We start from the raw sequence: 15,292 nt of genomic DNA on the forward strand, positions 1-15,292 counted from the left end.
GCAGGTCTTTATCAGTGCCAAATGGAGATTTAGGAAACAAGTGTGCACTTAAAGTGTGTACTTCCGTATACATAAACAGCAAGCAGGACTGCAATGGAGAACTCTAACCCCAATCTAGGTGAAGCATAATGCTGCCCTAAGGCCTAATGACAGGACCTCTCTATCTCTGTACTCACTTGGCCAGTTTCTTGAAGCCGATGGCTCTTTTCTTGGTGGGTGTCCCATTGTTGACTTTCCACACGTGGTGATTCCATGGGTCAGCCTATAGTGGTAAGAGAAGCTCGTCACATTAGGCTCAACATACAACTCAGTGGATGATGTTACTGTACATTCAAAGGAGATACATACTGTACATACGGTTATGTTTTGACTTAATTTTACCGGGCAATTTAAATAAAGCACAACTAAAGTATTTGAAAGAATTTGACTATGACGACACAAACTCTCCTTCTTCCCCGAACCACCGCATTTATCCCCGGTAGGGTGACTGGGAACACAAGTCAATCAAAAGAGGCAAAAAGACATTACAAGGACAAAGTGGAGTCACTATTCAACGGCTCAGACACGAGACACAGATGGCAGACAATCACGGATTATAAAGGGAAAACCAGCTACGTCGCAGACACTCACTCCCAGACAAAATAAACACCTTTTTCGCCCGCTTCGAGGAAAACCACACAGAGCCGTTGTCGTGGGCCCCCACCGCTCACATGAACTGTGGGCTCCATATCTATGTAGCCAGCGTGAGTAGTACTTTCAAACTTGTTAACCCTCGCAAGGCTGCTGTCCAAGACAGCATACCAAGAGCATGCGCAGACCAGTTGGCTGTAGTGTTTCCGGACATATTCAACCTCTCCCTATCGTAGTCTGTTGTCCCCACTTGGTTGAAGAAGTCCACCATTGTCTCTGTACCCAAGCAAGGTAAGGTAACAGAAACCTCTGTCATCATGACATGCATTGAGAGAATGGTCAAGGACAATATCACCTTCAGGGCCTGAACTCCCTGTACAATTGGTTTCTAGACTGCCAGGCTGACCCCAGGTGGGTGAGGGTAGGCAACAACACGTCCACTATGCTGATCTTCAATGCGGGGCTCCCCAGGGTTGTGCGCTCAGCCCTCTACTGTAGTCCCTGTTCACCCATGACTGCGAGGCTACGCATGACTCCAACTCAACCATCACGTTTGTTGACGACACGACAGTGGTAGGCCTGATTATTAACAACGATGAGACAGCCAACAGGGAGGAGGTTAGAGCCCTGGCAGAGTAGTGCCAGGAAAATAACCTCTCCCTCAACGTAAAAAAAACGGTCTGTACAGGTACATCAAAGCTGGGACAGAGAGACTGATAAACAATTTCCATCTCCAGGCCATCAGACTGTTGAACAGACATCACTAGCTGGCTACATGCCCGGTACTTACCCTGTACCTTGAGACTAATGCTCCATGTGTATAGTCTTTGAAGGCTGGTCACCTCATATACTGGTCCTATACTGTTGTTTACTCACTGTGTACATGTATATACTGTATTCTCCACATAGCTGTATTCTCCACATGGGGCGGCAGGTAGCCTAGTGGTTAGAGCATTGGGCCAACCGAAAGGTTGCTAGATCGAATCCTCGAGCTGGTAAAAATCTGGTAAAAATCTGTCATTCTGCCCCTGAACAAGGCAATTAACCCACTGTTCCTAGGCCGTCATTGTAAATAAGAATGTGTTCTTAACTGACTTGCCTCGTTAAATAAAAGTTAAATAGAATAGCTCATCCTAATATACCTACTACTATACATTCCATTTTATTTCCAAATAACACACTATACACACCACATATTTATATTCTAGATTCTGACACATGCTCACCCTAATATATACTGTATACCCCTGTTAATTGGATTTGTTCTGTCATATCCTGATTTCTTGTTTAGATTTTTGATAATTTATGTATTTGTAAGAAATTCTACTGCCCAGCTGGAGCTAACAACACAAGACATTCTACTGCCCTGTTGGAGCTAGTAACACAACACAGTCTACTGCCCGGTTGGAGCTAGTAAGACAAGACATTCTACTGCCCTGTTGGAGCTAGTAACACAAGACATTATACTGCCCTGTTGGAGCTAGTAAGACAAGACATTCTACTGCCCTGTTGGAGCTAGTAACACAAGACATTCTACTGCCCTGCTGGAGCTAGTAACACAAGACATTATACTGCCCTGTTGGAGCTAGTAAGACAAGACATTCTACTGCCCTGTTGGAGCTAGTAACACAAGACATTCTACTGCCCTGCTGGAGCTAGTAAGACAAGACATTCTACTGCCCTGTTGGAACTAGTAACACAAGACATTCTACTGCCCTGTTGGAGCTAGTAACACAAGACATTCTACTGCCCTGTTGGAGCTAGTAACACAAGACATTCTACTCTGTATATGCGACCAATAAACTTTGATTTGATTTGATTTACCTGGTATTCGAAAGATGGTGTGAGGCGATAGTTGAGCATCTCCTGGTGGAACACCGGGGTGATGCTTCCAGACATGGGGGGTACAATCCAGACCCAGTCCCCTGGGCAGCCCCCCCGCACCCTGATCTCATTCTCCATGTGCTTCATAAAGGACTCTGTGGCAGAGTGGTGATCCACTATAGTTACCTTAGATGACTGAGAACAGATAACACGAATCAAATCATGAAGGGGAATTCATTTCATTCATTCAGTTCATTTACCTTAGTTATTTCAGGATTATATTTAGTTTGTCAAGGTATAAATTAAATCTCTTTCAAGCACCCATAATTACAAATAATTTAAACATATTTCTGACTTCATAAAAATACATGTTTCATATATAAAGCATAATACTAGTTTGTCTACAGCAAGGACCATCCTAGAAAATCATTCAATATAGTATCAAAATCATGGGCATTAATATGGAGTTGTTTCCCCCCCCCCCCTTTGCTGCCATAACAGCCTCCACTCTTCTGGGAAGGCTTTCAACTAGATGTTGGAACATTGCTGCAGGGACTTGCTTCCATCCAGACACAAGAGCATTAGTGAGGTTGGGCACTGTTGTTGGGCGATTAAGCCTGGCTCGCAGTTGGCGTTCCAATTAATCCCAAAGGTGTTCTATGGAGTTGAGGTCAGAACTCAGGCCAGTCAAGTTCTTCCACACTGATCTCAACAAATAATGTCTGTATGGATCTTGCTTTGTCATGCTGAAACAGGAAACGGCCTTCTCCAAACTGATGCCACAAAGTTGGAAGCGCATAATTATCTATAATGGCATTGTATACTGTAGCGTTACAGCACTTACAGTTGACCGGGGCAGCTCTAGCAGGGCAGAAATTTGACAAACTGACTTGTGGAAAGGTGGCATCCTATGACAGTGTCACTGAGCTCTTCAATAAGGCTATTCCACTGCCAATGTTTGTCTATGGAGATTGCATGGCTGTGTGCTCGATTTCATACACCTGTCAGCAATGGGTGTGGCTGAAATAGCCGAATCCACTAATTTGAAGGCGTGTCCACATACTTTTGTATATATAGTGTATGAAATGCAAGCCCTGTAAATAATCAATTCCAGCACCCCAGTAACCTTTAGATATTTACATGGCCAGCAGATAAACCCACACCTGGAAACTGTAGAGGACTGCTATGTTGATCTCCACCAGTGCCTTGTCCTTCCATAGAGAAGAAGTCTTCCTGGTGTCCAGGGCCATCAGATTGGCCACTTCCTATTGGACAGTAACATACCATGCTTTAATAACAATACCTGTTGTGTATAAAGATACATTGAAGATAAACAATCAGGGTAACATTTTATTCTTCTTATCTTATTGCTAATATATTACCTGCTACATATGAGATAAATATTTCTCTTTATCATTCAAGTAACCTTGTTGTGATAAGAATAATTGTCAGCTAAGTGCTGTTGTTCATAAAGCTACATAGGTGGCAGGTAGCCTAGTGGTTAAGAGCATTGGACCAGTAACCCGAGCTGACTAGGTGAAAAATCTGTGGATGTGCAAGGTACTTAAATCAGTGGTTCCCAAACTGAGGGGTTGGCAAACTGTCCTGTGAGTGACAAACTGTCCTGTGAGTGACAGAGTGACAGGTGATTGGTTGCAGTCAGTATAAAACCACAGGTGATTGGTTGCAGTCAGTATAAAACCACAGGTGATTGGTTGCAGTCAGTATAAAATGGCCGAAATACATAATGGAGACATTTTAGAACAATAAAAAACAACCGTTTTAGAAGTGCCTTTTGTTCTGCATTAAAATAAGAAAATGTCACATAAAGTATATCATAACAATTTTGTTCATGGATAAAGCTGCATTTAGCAGCAGGGCGCATGATGCTTGAGATGGGAATACAAGATGAGGGGAAATGACTGAGAAAACAACTAAAGTGACTTTCTAAGCATGGGAACTCTGAAAACATAACAACACATCATCACCTTAATGGCTATGCTAATACATTAGCTGAATGAAATCAGCACAACCAGAGACATACTTATTATATCTACAGCCTCTAAGCTTGACATGTTCTAGACATCATGATACTACTGTTTGTGACATAAAACACATTCATCATTAATTCATCACCATAGCTACAGCAAAAAATATCCTCTTCATCCGACCAGCAATACAGATGTAGGATCTTAATTTGATCACCCTGTTGCAGGAGATTTTAAACCTGTAGTGTATTTAAGGTTTTAAAAGACTTCTGAAGTTTGTAATTTACACTTTGACATTTCAGACTTGATTTTCCCTTACGAAAAATGTATCAACCCCTACAAAAATGTCCAATAATTATAATCCACATAATAATTCACATTTCCTGTTGCTGCAGGATAATTTTCCTTCTGTAGAAAAGACTGTCTCAAATGTAGATTCTACATCATCAAAATAGATGTTTCTATTTGTTTAAACATCAAAATAGACTGTTTTCCTGGAAACAGCAAGTCAAATTCAAATCAAATCAAATTTTAAATATGTGTATTCAACCAATAATATTTGATTTGATTTTGACTTGCTGTTTTCAGGAAAACAAAAAAATGTATGCTTAAAAAAATAGAAAACATCTATTTTGATGTGATTTGGAAACTCATGAATGTTGAGAATTTAAGTGAAGAATGTTAGCCTGTATGCATGTGGTCATGAGAGCAGACTCATCTGCCACACTGGTAGAATATGGGCCAAAACAACAAATACAGACATAATGGTTTTATCAGAAACTTGGCCAAAGAAATCTGTGTCAAATAACTAGATTTTTATTGATGGGTACACCGTTTCTAGAACGGATCGGATGAGTAAAGGAGGAGGGGTTGCAATTTAAGTGAAATCCGAGTTTAACGCCTCTGAAATTCTCTCGATTACCAAAGTCAAACATTTTGAATTGCTTGCGGTTAAAGTGAACGTATATAAGGACTCCCACATCACTGTAGTCGGCTGCTACAGACCGCCCTCGGCTGCTACAGACCGCCCTCGGCTGCTACAGACCGCCCTCGGCTGCTACAGACCGCCCTCGGCTGCTACAGACCGCCCTCGGCTTCGGGAGACGCACTAAACTCTCTTTCTGATGTCCTGCACAAGTTAAATGACTCTGAATTCATTATTTTAGGAGATTTGAACTGGGACATGCTTACATCTGTTTCGGACTCTTTACAAGAACTGTGTGACTCTGAATCTTGCTCAATTAATTAATGTGCCTACAAGACCGAATCCCAGAGCTCCTAACAAATCAACGCCATTGGACATTATGCTAACAAATATCCCTCACAAATACACATCGACTGGGATATTCTGTAATGATGTCAGTGATCACTGTGGAATTGCTTGTGTTAGAAATACAAAAACGACCAAAGCCAAACCCCGTTATATTTTTAAAAGACATTTTAGACAGTTTGATTAAGGGTTCTTACATGATCTGTACCGTAATATTGACAGAGTAAGTCTGATTCCCGATGTTGACACTGTCTGGGCCTATTTTATAGGAAATTTGTGTCGATTTGTGATAAGCATGCCCTTGTGAAGAAATGTAGAATCAAGTGGAAGGGACAATCCCTGGTTTTCAGATAACTTGGCAGAATTAATTAGAAAGAGAAATATCTCTTGGGCTCAAGCTAGACATACAAATGCTCCTGTTGACTGGGCCTCCTTCAGAGCGCTAAGAAACAAATGCACAGGATTGACCAGGAAGTCCAAATCAGATGACTATCTAAATGCAGTGACAGAGAACCTAAACAACCCTACCAAGTTCTGGAAGCTAATCAAATCAGTGTTAGGTTATAATGTCTCCTCTGGCCTTCCTGACCATTTAATGATGGATTCTAATGAAGTGAAGGATAAAGTCAATATTGTAGTTTTCTTTTAATCAAGCACTTCGTATCTGCTGGTTCAGTCTTTGATAATGGTGGGGCCCAGGACTCTAATGTAAACTCTGTTACAGTCAACTATGCTATAGGCCCTCATGTGAACCATTTTATTGTTGAGTCTGTTTCTTATACTGAGGTCTGTAAAGCACTAAAGGCAATAGACACTAAAAAGTCTGCAGGTCCAGAGAACCTGGACCCCTACCTCTTAAAGATAGCAGCTGGTATTATTACTGAACCTGTGGCTCACATTTTCAACTTGAGTCTCTTGATCAATTCCATACCCAGCATTTGGAAATCAGCTTCTGTCCTCCCACTGCTAAAGGGTGTAGATCCCTCAGATGCTAATAACTATCGTCCTATCTCTAAACTCCCTATCCTGGCCAAAGTATATGAATCCCTAGTGATCTCACAGTTAAAAAACGTCTTAATTGAAAATAACATACTGAGCGGGGTTCAGTCTGGCTTTAGATCGGGGCACAGCACCACAACTGCAGCTATGGCAGTGGTAAATTACATCATAAATGCACTTGATAAAAAGCAACACTGTGCTGCTCTGTTTGTGGGTTTATCAAAGGCCTTTGATTCAGTTGACCATGAATTGTTGCTAGCTAGACTCAGAAACATTGGTCTCAGTGAAGGGACAGTAAATTGCTTTAGGAACTACCTTTCTGACAGAACACAATGTGTATATACTGACAATCAAAAGTCTAGCTATCTTGAGATTAATAGAGGTGTGCCCCAGGGTTCCATTTTAGCTCCTGTGTTGTTCTCAATTTGTAGTAATGGGATGCAACCAGCAAAGTTACATCTCTATGCAGATGACAAAGTAATATATTCATGTGCTCCTTCTCTGGTTCAGGCTGTTGAAGAGCTCCAGACTGCTTTTCAGACACTCCCTTCAGACACAATTCATGACCTTTACCAGAGCTAGAACTCTGCCAGAGAACGTTAGCATTGGCTTATCCATTGAAAAAGTGTCATCCTATAAATACCTAGATATTTGGTTGGATGACAAGTTGTCCTTTAAAGTTCATGTGGATAATCTTGTGACAAAGCTTACATTGAAATTGGGTTTTTATTTTCGTAATAAGGCTTACTTCCATCTTATGGCTAGAAAGAAGCTTGTTCAGGCCACTTTTCTCTCTGTAATTGATTATGGTGTCTTGTATATGCATGCAACCTCCTCTGTCTTACAGACTGGACCCTGTTAATCATGCATCCTTGTGCTTTATTACAAATGCCAAGTCACTCACCCACCATTGCACATTGTACCAAATGGTAGGTTGGACTTCACTTTATATGCGTAAAACTTCCTCTTGACCTCACTTTATATCATTTTGGGTAAACTCCCTCTTTACCTCTGTAGTTCGGTCTCCTTCACCACCAGCAGTTACCGTACCCGGTCTGCTAGGTGGTTGCCACTTAAAGTCCCCAGGACATTCATAGTATTATGCAAGACTGCCTTCTCTTCTTGTGCAACAGAGGCATGGAATAGTCTACAATCCATGCTTCATCTAGATATGTTAGTGCCACTGAATGGATTTAAAATATTGACGGGAGACTCTGTTAGGGAGGAGTGAAAAATGCTTTTTTTTTAGGCTGGATCATGTTGTTGTATTCTATTGTTGTATGTTTTCATTCTGTAATGTACTGATTGTTGCTGCCTTTTTGGCCAGGTCTCCCTTGAAAAAGAGACTCTGGGTCTCAATGGGCTTTTCCTGGTTAAGGTTAAATAAAATAAAATAAAGTATTACAGGCGTATAGTATAAAAAAAACACACCAGATTATGGTAAAGCATATGATAGATTCTAGTGAATATCCTAGTAAAAGATTATAGTAATGCATATGATAGATTCTAGTGAATATCCTAGTAAAAGATTATAGTAATGCATATGATAGATTCTAGTGAATATCCTAGTAAAAGATTATAGTAATGCATATGATAGATTCTAGTGAATATCCTAGTAAAAGATTATAGTAATGCATATGATAGATTCTAGTGAATATCCTAGTAAAAGATTATAGTAATGCCTATGATAGATTCTAGTAAATATCCTAGTAAAATATTATAGTAATGCATATGATAGATTCTAGTAAATATCCTAGTAAAATATTATGGTAAAACATCCACTCACAACTATTGTGTGAATTCCCATTACAAACCCCACACATAACATAGGTAACATCCCTTTATACCTCATGGTAAAATTAGAATATGTCCAAATAGTGCATTTAACCATTGCAGCTGTCACAGAGGTCCCTGGCGCATATCTCCGTGCCCATGTAACTGCCACCGAAGGGGTGCTTATAAACGTTTAGAAATGCATATGAATGCTTTATAAGTGATCTTAAAACCTCCAGGATGTTGTAGCGAGAGCTGTCACAGAAGTCCCTGACGCCGATCTCGGTGCCCATGTACCAGCCACTGAAGGGACAAGCAGTGAATTCCAGCCCCCCCACCTCTAGCAGCATGCTAGATACAGCAGGCAGACTGTACCACTTCAGATTCAGGTCCTTGAACCAATCATACCTGCAAGGACGGGGGAGCAAAGACATTGATTCAAATTATTAGCATTCAAGGTATGGAGGAAAGATGGAGAATGTGACTTATAACTTGACTTGTTGATTCAAATGAATAAGCTAGCATTCAAGGTATATAGAGATGGTTGAGAGGATATATTATACATAGCTTGAACTGTAGCTGACTGCTGCTGTTGTTTACATTCTGAATACATGTAAAAGCACACTTTCTTATCTTGGTGAAAAGCCATTGGAAGAGACTAGTGACAAGTTTATATTCTGACATTGACATTTGTATAGTACGTCATGGAAAGAAAATACAGTTTGTAGGTACAAAGAAGTTAAGGATTTCTCCAAGAGATGTTAGATGTTAGAATTCTTCTGTGATAACATATCTGCCCACTGTGATGACATATCTGCCCACTGTGATTACATATCTGCCCACTGTGATGACACATCTGCCCACTGTGATGACATATCTGCCCACTGTGATGACATATCTGCCCACTGTGATGACATATCTGCTCACTGTGATGACATATCTGCCCACTGTGATGACATATCTGCCCACTGTGATGACATATCTGCCCACTGTGATGACATATCTGCTCACTGTGATGACATATCTGCCCACTGTGATGACACATCTGCCCACTGTGATGACATATCTGCCCACTGTGATGACACATCTGCTCACTGTGATGACATATCTGCCCACTGTGATGACACATCTGCCCACTGTGATGACACATCTGCTCACTGTGATGACATATCTGCCCACTGTGATGACACATCTGCTCACTGTGATGACATATCTGCCCACTGTGATGACATATCTGCCCACTGTGATGACAAATCTGCCCATTGCGATGACATATCTACCCCCTGTGATGACATATCTGCCCACTGTGAAGGTATATCTCCTCACTGTGATGACATATCTGCCCACTGTGATAACAAATCTGCCCACTGTGATGACATATCTGCCCACTGTGATAACAAATCTGCCCACTGTGATGGTATATCTGTGCTGTGCTGACCAATCTCGTCACTGTGATGGCATATCTGCCCACTGTGATGACAAATCTGCCCACTATGATGACAAATCTCGTCACTGTGATGACATATCTGCCCACTGGGATGATATATCTGCCCACTGTGAAGGTATATCTTCTCACTGTGATGACATATCTGCCCACTGTGATGACATATCTGCCCACTGTGATGACATATCTGCCCACTGTGATAACAAATCTGCCCACTGTGATAACAAATCTGCCCACTGTGAAGGTATATCTGCCCACTGTGCTGACCAATCTCGTCACTGTGATGGCATATATGCCCACTGTGATGACAAATCTGCCCACTGTGATGACAAATCTGCCCACTGTGATGTGTGTTGTCTCATTCACTTGGGATGTGTGTTTTGTGTGTGTGTTCGGTGGGGGGGGGGGTGCATGTGGCATGTGTGTGTCTTGTCTCACTCACTTGGGGTGTGTGATCTGCACCTCTAGAATGAGGTCTTGAGGTATCTCAAACAGCTCTGGGTCGTTTCCGTTGGACTGCAGCAGGAGAGGCAGCACGTCGAAACGGCCCTTGGGAGGCTTCCAGCCCTGCTGGATACAGATCTACAGACCCAAACCAACACATTTCATTACATTTTAACATGGATTCACTCAAGTAGACTCATGAATCCTGTTTAGTGGTTTCCACTCCAGAATCTGTTTTGTCAGAGTTTTAGCCTTGCTCAGAGACATGCTATATAAAGACATTGAACACTTCCAGGTTTTGTTATCGACTTCCGGACTTGTCTCCATGCTGTTGTGCTGTTTATTGCTGTTTGTTGTGCTTTTTGTTGTGTTGTTTGTTGTGCTGTTGTTTTGCTATTTGTTGTGCTGTTTTATGGTTGCTGTTTGTTGTACTGTTTGTTGTTATGTTTGTTATGCTGTTTGTTGCGCTGTTTGTTGTGCTGTTTGTTGTGCTGTTTGTTGTGCTGTTTGTTGTGCTGTTTGTTGTGCTGTTTTGTTGTTGCTGTTTTGTTGTGCTGTTTGTTGTTATATTTGTTGTGCTGTTTGTTGTGCTATTTGTTGCCATTTGTTGTGCTGTTTGTTGTGCTGTTTGTTGTTATATTTGTTGTGCTGTTTGTTGTGCTGTTTTGTTGTTGCTGTTTGTTGTTATATTTGTTGTGCTGTTTGTTGTGCTGTTTGTTGCCATTTGTTGTGCTGTTTGTTGTGCTGTTTGTTGCGCTGTTTGTTGTGCTGTTTGTTGTGCTGTTTTGTTGTTGCTGTTTGTTGTGCTGTTTGTTGTTATATTTGTTGTGCTGTTTGTTGTGCTATTTGTTGCCATTTGTTGTGCTGTTTGTTGTGCTGTTTTGTTGTTGCTGTTTGTTGTTATATTTGTTGTGCTGTTTGTTGTGCTGTTTGTTGTTGCTGTTTGTTGTTATATTTGTTGTGCTGTTTGTTGTTATGTTTGTTGTGCTGTATGTTGTGCTGTTTGTTGCCATTTGTTGTGCTGTTTGTTGTGCTGTTTGTTGCCATTTGTTGTGCTGTTTGTTGTGCTGTTTGTTGCGCTGTTTGTTGTGCTGTTTGTTGTGCTGTTTTGTTGTTGCTGTTTGTTGTGCTGTTTGTTGTTATATTTGTTGTGCTGTTTGTTGTGCTATTTGCTGCCATTTGTTGTGCTGTTTGTTGTGCTGTTTGTTGTTATATTTGTTGTGCTGTTTGTTGTGCTATTTGTTGCCATTTGTTGTGCTGTTTGTTGTGCTGTTTTGTTGTTGCTGTTTGTTGTGCTGTTTGTTGTTATATTTGTTGTGCTGTTTGTTGTTATGTTTGTTGTGCTGTATGTTGTGCTGTTTGTTGCCATTTGTTGTGCTGTTTGTTATGCTGTTTGTTGCCATTTGTTGTGCTGTTTGTTGTGCTATTTGTTGCGCTGTTTGTTGTGCTGTTTTGTTGTGCTGTTTGTTGTTATATTTGTTGTGCTGTTTGTTGTGCTGTTTTGTTGTTGCTGTTTGTTGTTATATTTGTTGTGCTGTTTGTTGTGCTGTTTGTTGCCATTTGTTGTGCTGTTTGTTGTGCTGTTTGTTGCGCTGTTTGTTGTGCTGTTTTTTGTGCTGTTTTGTTGTTGCTGTTTGTTGTGCTGTTTGTTGTTATATTTGTTGTGCTGTTTGTTGTGCTATTTGTTGCCATTTGTTGTGCTGTTTGTTGTGCTGTTTGTTGTTATATTTGTTGTGCTGTTTGTTGTGCTATTTGTTGCCATTTGTTGTGCTGTTTGTTGTTATATTTGTTGTGCTGTTTGTTGTGCTATTTGTTGCCATTTGTTGTGCTGTTTGTTGTGCTGTTTTGTTGTTGCTGTTTGTTGTTATATTTGTTGTGCTGTTTGTTGTGCTGTTTTGTTGTTGCTGTTTGTTGTTATATTTGTTGTGCTGTTTGTTGTTATGTTTGTTGTGCTGTATGTTGTGCTGTTTGTTGCCATTTGTTGTGCTGTTTGTTATGCTGTTTGTTGCGCTGTTTGTTGTGCTGTTTTGTTGTTGCTGTTTGTTGTGCTGTTTGTTGTTATATTTGTTGTGCTGTTTGTTGTGCTGTTTGTTGTGCTGTTTGTTGCGCTGTTTGTTGTTATATTTGTTGTGCTGTTTGTTGTGCTGTTTGTTGCGCTGTTTGTTGCGCTGTTTGTTGTGCTGTTTGTTGTGCTGTTTGTTGTTATATTTGTTGTGCTGTTTGTTGTTATGTTTGTTGTGCTGTTTGTTGTTATATTTGTTGTGCTGTATGTTGTGCTGTTTGTTGCCATTTGTTGTGCTGTTTGTTGTGCTGTTTGTTGTTATATTTGTTGTGCTGTATGTTGTGCTGTTTGTTGCCATTTGTTGTGCTGTTTGTTGTGCTGTTTGTTGTGCTGTTTGTTGCCATTTGTTGTGCTGTTTGTTGTGCTGTTTGTTGTGCTGTTTGTTGTGCTGTTTGTTGCCATTTGTTGTGCTGTTTGTTGTGCTGTTTGTTGCCATTTGTTGTGCTGTTTGTCACTACTTGGCTATCTGCCAAACCTTTATTTTTTTTATTTTTATACATTGACCAACGACTTCGTTTGTTGTTTCCTCGCTATACTTTTTTCAATCAGCTTTTTCACCCTGGAAGCTTTATCTGGACATGGTTCTACTGGACCTTGACCAGGCAACAAAGCTAAGTGGTAACATTAACATGATGCCATCTAATTGCAGTTGCTGTTCTCATAATATACAGGAGAACTATCACCTTATGGTGAGTATAGCCGTGCTGCCTGCACAGCTTCAGGTGCAATCGTTAGGCAGGGCAATTTAAGTTTAGGAAAGGAGGAAACAGTGTCTGTGCCACCAGTAAGTACAGTTAGTAGTATACATCCTACCGCACAGTTCCCACAGCCGGACAATTTTATCAAGGCTTCTGGATAGAAATGCTGTGGCCATGCTAAACCGGTGTCACTCATTCAGCCGACAGACACTTTCAACCAGTTCTCCCCATTAAGCAACGAGTCTGAGTCAGAGGCCGAGCCTTCTCGGGTTTCTCCTTCACCCATTACGGGGTCTGAGCCATCATTAGCTCTGACAAATTGAAAACCCTAGTCATTCACGATTCCATTACCCCAATATTAGACCTAAAAATAATCATCCAGCGATCATACACTGTTTCCCAGGGGGCAGGGCTACCGATGTAAAGGCTAATCTGAAGATGGTGTTGGCTGAGGCTAAAACTGGTGAGTGTAGAGAGTATAGGGATAATGTTATCCACGTCAGTACCAACGATGTTAGGATGAAACAGTCAGCGGTAACCAAGCGCAACATAGCTTCAGCGTGTAAATCAGCTAGAAATATGTGTCGGCATCGACAAATTGTCTCTAGGCCCCTCCCAGTTAAGGGGAATGATGAGCTCTACAGCAGTCTCACAACTCAATTGCTGGTTGAAAACTGTTTTCTGCCCCTCCCAAAATAGAGAATATGTAGATAATTGGCCCTCTATCTGGGACTCACCCACAAACAGGACCAAGCCTGGCCTGCTGAGGAGTGACGGACCATCCTAGCTGGAAGGGTGATCTCATATTCTCTATGAACATAGATAGGGCTCTAACTCCTCTAGCTCCACAATGAGATAGCCTGCTGCCTGGCCTGCACCCTGTTAGCCAGCCTGCCAGCGTAGTGGAGTCTGCTACTAGCACAGTCAGTGTAGTCAGCTCAGCTATCCCCATTGAGAACGTGTCTGTGTCTCGATCTAGGTTGAGCAAAACAAAACATGGCGTTGTTCATTTTAGCAATCTCACTGGAATAAATACCTCCTCCATTCCTGACATTATTGAAAGAGATTGTGATATCTCACATCTCAAAATAGGGCTACTTAATGTTAGAACCCTCACTTCCAAGACAGTTATAGTCAATGAATTAATCACTGATCATAACCTTGATGTGATTTGCCTGACTGAACCATGGCTCAAGCCTGATGAATTGACTGTGTTAAATGAGGCTTCTATCCTGGTTACACTAGTGACCATAACCCTGCGCATCCCGCAAAGGTGTTGCTAACATTTATGACAGCAAATTTAAATTTACAAAAACAAAAATGTCTGTGTTTTTGTCTTTTGAGCTTCTAGTCATGAAATCTATGCAGCCTACTCAATCACATTTTATAGCTACTGTTTACAGGCCTCCTGGGACGTATACAGCATTCCTCACTGAGTTCCCGGGATTCCTAACGGACCTTGTAGTCAAGGCAGATAATATTCACATTTTTGGTGACTTTAATATGGACACATGGAAAACATGGAAAAGTCCACAGTCCCACTCCAAAAGGCTTTTGGAGCCATCATCTACTCAATGGGTTTTGTCCAACATGTCTCTGGACCTACTCATTGCCACGGTCATACCCTGGATCTAGTTTTGTCCCATGGAATAAATATTGTGGATCTAAATATTTTTCCTCATAATCCTGGACTATCGGACCACTATCTTATTATATTTGCAATCGCAACAAATAATCTGCTCAGACCCCAACCAAGGATCATCAAAAGCCGTGCTATAAATTCTCGGACAACCCAAAGATTTGTAGATGCCCTTCCAGACTCCCTCCACCTACCCAAAGACGTCAGAGTACAAAAATCGGTTAACCACCTAACAGAGGATCTAAATTCAACCTTGCGTAATACCATAGATGCAGTCGCACCCATAAAACCAAAAAACATTTGTCACAAGAAATGTGCTCCCTGGTACTGTATATAGAAAATATCCGAACCCTGAAGCAAGCTTCCAGAACAATGGAAAGGAAATGGCTCTCCACCAAACTGGAAGTCTTCCTACTAGCTTGGAAAGACAGTTCCATGTAATATCGAAGAGCCCTCACTGCATTTCGATCATCCTATTTTTCCAACCTAATTGAGGTGAATAAGAACAATCCAAAATGTAT

General features: G+C 41.2%; 1 protein-coding gene across 2 annotated transcripts in view; it reads right to left on the bottom strand.

Moving 5' to 3' along the window:
* The window catches only part of LOC110535113 (nitric oxide synthase, brain), a 94,372-nt gene that overhangs the window by 40,187 nt on the left and 38,893 nt on the right, over window positions 1-15,292 (bottom strand). For both annotated transcript variants that reach the window (XM_036936304.1, XM_036936303.1), the window contains exons 9-13: window positions 10,371-10,510; window positions 8,718-8,892; window positions 3,618-3,719; window positions 2,455-2,649; window positions 177-262 (exon numbers count right to left, since the gene is read on the bottom strand). In XM_036936304.1, the coding sequence (XP_036792199.1) occupies window positions 177-262; window positions 2,455-2,649; window positions 3,618-3,719; window positions 8,718-8,892; window positions 10,371-10,510 (698 nt within the window). The remainder of the gene's footprint in view (window positions 1-176; window positions 263-2,454; window positions 2,650-3,617; window positions 3,720-8,717; window positions 8,893-10,370; window positions 10,511-15,292) is intronic.

Source organism: Oncorhynchus mykiss, chromosome 11 (genome assembly GCF_013265735.2).
Source record: "Oncorhynchus mykiss isolate Arlee chromosome 11, USDA_OmykA_1.1, whole genome shotgun sequence".
NCBI lineage: Eukaryota > Metazoa > Chordata > Actinopteri > Salmoniformes > Salmonidae > Oncorhynchus > Oncorhynchus mykiss.